Source organism: Grammomys surdaster, unplaced genomic scaffold (assembly GCF_004785775.1).
Source record: "Grammomys surdaster isolate TR1022 unplaced genomic scaffold, NIH_TR_1.0 229, whole genome shotgun sequence".
In the NCBI taxonomy this organism is placed as follows: domain Eukaryota; kingdom Metazoa; phylum Chordata; class Mammalia; order Rodentia; family Muridae; genus Grammomys; species Grammomys surdaster.
Window position 1 is genome coordinate 3,482,340 of NW_021604674.1, and position 7,636 is coordinate 3,489,975.

Consider the following 7,636-nt stretch of genomic DNA (forward strand, 5'->3'; position numbering starts at 1 on the left):
TGTGTCTGTGCATCTGTGTATGTGTGTCTGTGTTTGTGTCTTTGTATGTATGTGCGTGCATCTGTTTCTGTGTCTGAGTATGTATCTCTGTATATATATGTGTGCGTGTGTGTATGTGTGTGTCTGAATGTGTGTCTGTGTGTGTAACTGTGTATATGTGTCTATATGTGTATGTGTCTGAGTGTGTATCTGTGTTTGTATGTGTGTGTGTGTCTCTGTATATGTGTGTGTGTGTGTCTGTTTCTGTGTATGTGTGTCTGTGTCTGAATGTGTGTCTGTATGTGTCTGTGTGTGTGTCTGTGTGTGTGTGTCTGAATGTGTGTCTGTATCTATGTGAGTGAACACATGCATGTACACTGCCACACTTCTATCCCCTCCCACTCTTGGTTCTTTAGGGGTGACAACTGAGCCTGGTGCATGGCTGGTGCTCTAGAACCCTTGTTTGCATGACTGCTTGGCTGGAGACATTGTGTGACCCAAATCCAGCCCTGTAGCACCTTTCTCAGCAGCCCTTCCTACAGTAGATTGTAACCATGATCTAAAACAGGAAAAAAAAATCTTAGCAGGTCCCTGGATTTTATCTCCTTTTCAGCACCATCCAGAAGCCCACTTCCTGGGGAGGGGAGCCCCCAGCCAGCCCCCCTGTACTTACTGCTCAGTTAACCCACTGCTGCCCATTGTCGCAGCTGCGGCTTGAGTGTGACCTTAGAGTTCATGTGTTGAAAGCTCAATTCCCAAGTTTTTGTACGTATCACTTCTTGATGGCTATATTGAGACACAACAGAACAGACGAGGATGGAGTCCGAGGCACAGGACATCACTAGCTTCATGAGAAAAGGAAGAGAGACTCAAGTTGGCACCTCCATTCCCTCTTGTCCAGAGATGCTCTCTGCCATGTAATGATGCAGGGAGCACCCTCTGAGACTATAGAGCCATATTCTTACGTCTCTCGGTCTCTCAAACTGTAAGAAATTTAAATTCACCTTTTTTTCTTAGTAAATCACCCAGCCCGTGCTATTCTATGATGGCTACAGTAAAGAGAGTATAACAACAGTAGGACTTTGGAGTTCATCTTCTTTATAGCATCATCTAACTCTCCACGAAGGCCTGCTCATCATCTCTGCTTCCTGGTCCTTTTGAGAAAAGTATGAAGTTGCTGTATCTGTGTGCTGCAGTCTCTCCTCTCTGCATGCTGGGCACTCCATGTCCTGCATTTCATAAATATTAGATCCCTGATCTGGGTCAGGAGTAGAGCCTGCCCTCCCGAGGGGTCGCCACTAATGTCTGTCATTCTCTGTGCTGTTTAGACACACAGGATCCCATCAACGCTTAAACGGAAGAGATAGCTTCCTCAGGGTGTGGGAGATCCTGCCCTGGCAGCAACTAAACCCTTCTTTGGGGAAACCCAGACACAGCTGTTTGGATAAATGGAGGTTTCCCCTGGCTCTGCCTGCCCATCCCTTTGCTTACTGATGTGGAAACACACAAACACCATATGGTCCTGTTGTTTCTTGTACCTCCCTTCCTGCGACCAGAGCTTGTTTGTGATTATGTGGTACCCAGCAGTGGCCCCTAAATCTATAGCAATTGTGTGCCAGGGTAGATTGCACTGATAAGAAAGGTGAACAGTGAAGGTTTTAAGTATCTGAACCCGGAGCGGCTGCAGTGGGAGCAGAGAGTGACATTGGAGTTCATTCAGCATAAGCAGGTACCCACTGAGGCTTGAGGAAGCCTGGAGCCACAATGCGAAGAGGATGGAGGGCTCTCGCTGTGGCTTCAGGAGTCCCTGAAATGGGACAAATCTCCAGTCTACAGTGATCCCCCAGAATCCCAGCATACTTCAGTGTGGTACCCATGGAGGCATGCTTATCAGAACAGGACGACTGTGCGCTGCAGCCATGTTTGCTCCAAGGCCTGCCTCCCAGGTAGTGACTGAATATGATGTGCCCATCTCAGGAGGCAACCAGACTCCTCTGATAGGCAACGCTGGCCTAGGAAAACCCAACAGCCCTACAGATCTTTCCAGATCTGGACTGAGATGACTTTACTCATGCAGTATCCATCCTTTCTCCATAGTCTGGAGGTGTATCCAGATGCATCCCCGAGACTACATATGCTTAATTGTGGAGGCTAGAGAGACAGCTCAGGGGTTGAGTTTGTTCTTCTCTTCCAGAGGGCTGGAATTGGATTCCCAGAACCCATGTTGGGCAGTTTACAACTACCTGTAACTTTGATGAATCTGGTGCCCCCTTCTGGTGCCTGTGTGCACTTACACACACAAACCCACACACAGACATACACACATATGCACATCCACCCGCTCACCATCCCACATATATAAATGTAATTTAAAATTTTAAGTATATATATAAAAAAGAAAGCATTTTTTTAAAAAAGAATCTGTTGCCTTTGTCCACACTTTGAGAAACACTTCTGAAGGAATTTGTCTGCATCTCTCACTAACGTAGAAGCATCTTGTCATAGGGCCTGGCTTGGTTCTTGGCTTGTCAGCAGGTCTCACAAGCTTAACTAATCACAACATACCATAAACTGAAAGATTATCTTGCTGTATTAGACAAAAAAATTATACTAAGACTCTAATGGAGAGATCCTGACATAAGAAATTAACTATGTTGGCATTGCAAGATGGTGACTGGGAAAAGGAAACCAAGAGGCAACGTAAGGATAAGAAGCTCTTTCCAGACAGAGCTGGGGGTCACAGAGGAAAGTTGTCAGAGTTGAAAGAGTGTCAGAGCACAGCTGCCCTCATCCTGGTATGTTTGAATGGATGGCTTAGAAAGTTGTCCTAACCATGTTCTGACTCTGAGATTTCCTTTAATATAAGCATACAATGGGTGGATAGGGGTGGTTGTAGGTGTAGTAGGAGGGTACCTCGTGCTCGTGGGGTAGTTCAGTTGATTCTAATAGTAGTTGAAGTTTTTCATAAGAGATAAACATATACATAAGCACATATAGATCTAGTGAGACCCAATTAAGGGTGTATATTGTTTGTTCCCTGGTTTTATTATACCGAAGTGACATGAAATATTTCTCTATTGATGGGACCTGAATGAAGGGCCCATGGACTTCTCTGTACATTTCTTTTTATTTTTTTAATATTTATTTCATATATATGAGTACACTGTAGCTGTCTTCAGACATATCAGAAGAGGGCATTGGATCCCATTACAGTTGGTTGTGAGCTGAGAATTGAACTCAGGACCTGTGGAAGAGCAGGCAGTGTTCTTAACCAATGAGCCATCTCTCCTGCCCTGTACATTTCTTTTGAAAGATCTTGTAAATCTATACTTGTTTCAAAAATAAAGTGAAAATATTAAAGTAACAATCTCCCTTATTGTTTTATAGAAAGGGCCGGTAGATGAGACTGGCTGGGTCATTAAAAATGTCTTGTCCCTGCCTATTGTCAACAAGAAAGAAGACATCGTGGGTGTAGCTACGTTTTACAACCGGAAGGATGGGAAACCCTTTGATGAGCATGATGAACATATCACTGAGGTAAGCATGGGAAAGAACGGCAGATGTATCTGAGCTATCACGGAATGATGGCAGCTGCTTAGCTACTCCTGAGTCTGCAGGGATACTGTGAGGAACACTTAAGACTTAAGAGTCTCATAGTTGTAATCAGGATATTACTGTGTCATTTCTGTTTCTGGATTGCTATACATTGCAACATTTTCTGTTCAAATATAAAGTTTGATTTCACCCAAATTCTTTCTAATCCTATTAAAACGTGGAAGAGTATTTTTATTCCTCTTTTTCTTGTTTAAATCTCTCTCGTTCCCAGCCTCAAACTTCTGTCTAACTGTTAATTCCTACTTTATTTTATTCTGGTTGTAATTCCTTTCCTACAGTAGAATGTTCTTGAGGATCGGCACTTTGAAAAGCAACGCTTAGTTAATTTTACTGTCTAAGCAATAAATTCCAATTTTATTTTTTTTCTTAGGTTGATACAAAGAACTGGGTTGGCACCATGGTGGGGTGGTGGTGGGTGGGGGTGGTCAGGAAGTCCAAGCCCTTAGCTGAGGAGTCATTGTTGATTGGTGGCTGCTGGAGAATAGTCAGTTTCCCCCAGGAAAGAGCCCTTGAGAAGCTACTCGTGCTTCTGTAACTGGTCCCACACCCATGCACATACAGGCAGCCCTGAGTGGATCCAGTGGGTTTGAACACAGAGGACATGAAGTCCGGAAGTAGGATCGACAGGGGAGAAACAAGAAAGAAGAGAAGAGAAGTGAATTTGATTACAGAAATATGCACACATGATTTCTCAAGCAATAATAATTTTTTTTTAAAGGAAAGGACTGGGTTAGTGGTGGTGGGAGATTAGTATAGGAAAGTATGTGGGTTGTTGTCCACAAAGCAATTTTTATTTAACATTAGAGGATCTGAGTCACTGTTCTTACACTTCAGACTTTAACCCAGTTTCTTGGATGGTCTCTTTTAAACACCGATACCTATGAGCGAGTGAACAAGCTGGAAAGCAGAAAGGACATGGCTCAGGAAATGATCATGAACCTCACAAAAGCCACTCCTGATGAAATCAGCTCTATTTTGGTAAGTGGGGAATCCAGTCCTGTGGGCAGTATGTGGCATTTAACCTCAGCTTCTGCAAATCACTTAATGTGTGGGAAGTCAGACCGATGAGCAGAGGTTTGTTTCTAGGGTCAAGAGATGAAGATGCAGGAGAGGTCAGGGAGGAAGGAGCCCTGCCCTGGGTGAGCTCTTCTTCCTGGAATTCCAGACCACAGTGTTACATTAGCACCTTTTGAAATACAAGTCCTGGGTGTATAGGAGCAGAAATAATGTATCTGGATTCATGTGCATATCCATGAGGAAAAAGACATATTGTGAAGAAAAGTGATATATCAGTGAGCTATTATCCTCACAGGCTGTGAACAACCACTGTTTAATCACAGTGACTTTCATTAACAAGCCTCTATCCTCTCCTTACTAGCTGTGGGTTAAGCAGGCTCTAACTGACCTTGGTGACCGAGCTGTGAGCCTAGTTTGTCCTGTGGCCTCTTATCTTCTGTGGACCAGCAGCAACCTGGAGATTTTAAAAGCCACTGCTCACATGACAGTCTCTAAAATTCTCACTGACTAAGCCAAGTCAGGTGATCGAGTCCAATATCATATTCTGATGAGGGAGGCAGTGGATTTTTGCTGGAAATGTCCTAATTACCACAAAAGTTAGGGGAAACTACCCCATAATCACTTTTATTTCTCGCTTTTTCCTAGTTTTTAGAATGTATATATAGATGGAGTCTGGTGTGGAGCATCTGGTTTGGGTTTGCTGGGGCCATTAAGAATTAGAAAGATATTTAATTAAAGTATTTGAGATGATAAAATTGAGAACATGGCAAGAATCATGTGAAACTGCTATTGGCAATCAACAACAACAACAACAACAACAACAAACCCTTCTTTCCTTCTTGCCTACCTGTAGTCCATCGCTTGGCTTTAAGATAGCTACTACTACATTTTGTAGAGGGACAGAACTCCATTGTTTTAGGTTATTTCTTTGAAACAATTCTTCCTAATCATTTGCTATTGGTCTCTTCCCATGCAGAATGTCTGTTTATAACAGATGTGTAGCCTGTTTTAGATATAGCTCAACTGATTTTAGCAGTAGAGCCATCAGATAGAAATCTTTGTAGGAATTCCACATCTCTATTGCTTTCCCATTTTAGAAATTTAAAGAGAAGTTAAATGTGGATGTAATTGAAGAGTGTGAAGAGAGACAGCTCCTGGCCATATTGGTAAGTGTCTCTTTCTGGTCCGGGATCCGTTTAATAAAATCTATTTGGATACGCACTCACATTTTTCAAGTAAATGTTGAGTTTCTTCTTCAGCATTATCCAAGGCTGAAAAGAAAGAGTTCTTCCATAGACTGGCTGTCTTAGTCAGGGTTTCTATTCCTGCACAAAACATCATGACCAAGAAGCAAGTTGGCGAGGAAAAGGTTTATTCAGCTTACACTTCCACATTGCTGTTTATCACCAAAGGAAGTCAGGACTGGAACTTACTCGGGGTAGGAACCTGGAGACAGGAGCTGATGCATAGGTCATGGAGGGATGCTATCTACTGGCTTGCCTCCTCTGGCTTGCTCAGCTTGCTTTCTTATACAACCGAGGACTACCAGGTGCCTAGGAATGGCACCACCCACAATGGGCCCTCCCACCCTTGATCACTAATTGAGAAAATGCCTTACAGCTGGATCTCATGGAGGCATTTCTTTAAGGGAGACTCCTTTCTCTGTGATAACTCCAGCTTGTGTCAAGCTGACACACAAAACCAGCCGGTACACTGGCCTTTTGGTTTCCTGATTTTCTCCATCATTGTTCCACAGAGATCCTTTACAATCCTAGCTATGCTAGACAGCTGCAAGAGGGACCTCAGGATCTAGGCAGACTGGCTAGGTTTATCGTTAGTAGCTTTGGCTTGCAGCATGGCCATCCCAGAGGAAATACTTGCCAGGGTAGCAGAGCTCACTCAGCCTTTCTCAGGGCAATGACCATGATGAGAGAGAAAGCACCAAGAAGAAGGAGGAGGCAGCAGCTGTGTGATCTACCCCAGACCTACAGGGGAACTCATCTCATTGACTGTTGGCCGGGTGCACATTGTGCCCTCAATACTGTGCTGACGAGAAACGTACAGAAAAGCAGGTCACTTCCCTCCACGAGCTGAAGGTTCCCCTGAGATCAGTTTTTGTATATTTAAACACCAAATGGCACATGCTTGCTTTAAGTAAAACTGGTTTCCAATGCCTGGGCTGGCTCCTTGTACTCTGCTCCCCTCTGATATTCCCAGTGAATTCCCGTGTCCCCTCCTCGCCACTATTTCCTCTATGACTTGTCTCCTGCCCTGGCAAGTCCTATCTCCTTCTCCCTCCACCCCCTCCTCTGTTCCTTCTCTTCCTCCTCCTAGTAGCTCAGCCTTGGATAAACCCCTTCAGCATCTCCCTCATTTGATTGACGGGATCCTGTTCCCAATCCTTGTTTTCTCCCATCCCACTGAGAGCATGCTGCTGCATTCTCTAATAATCCCAAAACCTCAGCCTTCCTTGGCCCGAGTTTTATAAGCGTCTCACTAAACTAAATTCCTTATTAAAAAGGTGCAGTGTTTTTTGTTTGTTTGTTTGTTTTCTCCCAAGTCACAGTCATGACTATGTGCCTCACTTACCTCCCCACCCCCACACATTCCTAAGCCCTATGATGAGGTGGGTTTAGATCCAAAAATTTTCACTGTAGAAAGAAAAGAGCCCCTGGGATTAGCCTGGAGTCAAAGCCACTTAGAAAAGTTTAAACGTGACTCTAACTTGAGGCTTTACTGGTTATTAGGTACTGGTGTACACTGAGTAAGAGGGGGAGTACAGACAGAAGAGAGGACGGAGGAGGGAGAAAGAGGAGCCCATGACATCGTGGGAGAGAAAGCACAGAGAGGCAGAATTTAGCTGTGTGGCTCAGGGACTTGTTTGTGGGTTTCTTTTATCATTGACTCTCTTTTTTAATTAATTGGTTGATTAATGTGTGTATGTGTGTGTGCATGTGTGTGTGTGTGTGTGTGTGTGTGAGAGAGAGAGAGAGAGAGAGAGAGAGAGAGAGAGAGAGAGAGAGAG

The 7,636-nt window shown here is 44.0% G+C and overlaps 1 protein-coding gene across 3 annotated transcripts in view; it reads left to right on the plus strand.

The window, feature by feature from the left end:
• The window catches only part of Pde6c (phosphodiesterase 6C), a 49,952-nt gene that overhangs the window by 20,601 nt on the left and 21,715 nt on the right, over nucleotides 1–7,636 (plus strand). For all 3 annotated transcript variants that reach the window (XM_028773502.1, XM_028773505.1, XM_028773503.1), the window contains exons 9-11: nucleotides 3,367–3,516; nucleotides 4,429–4,572; nucleotides 5,709–5,777. In XM_028773502.1, the coding sequence (XP_028629335.1) occupies nucleotides 3,367–3,516; nucleotides 4,429–4,572; nucleotides 5,709–5,777 (363 nt within the window). The remainder of the gene's footprint in view (nucleotides 1–3,366; nucleotides 3,517–4,428; nucleotides 4,573–5,708; nucleotides 5,778–7,636) is intronic.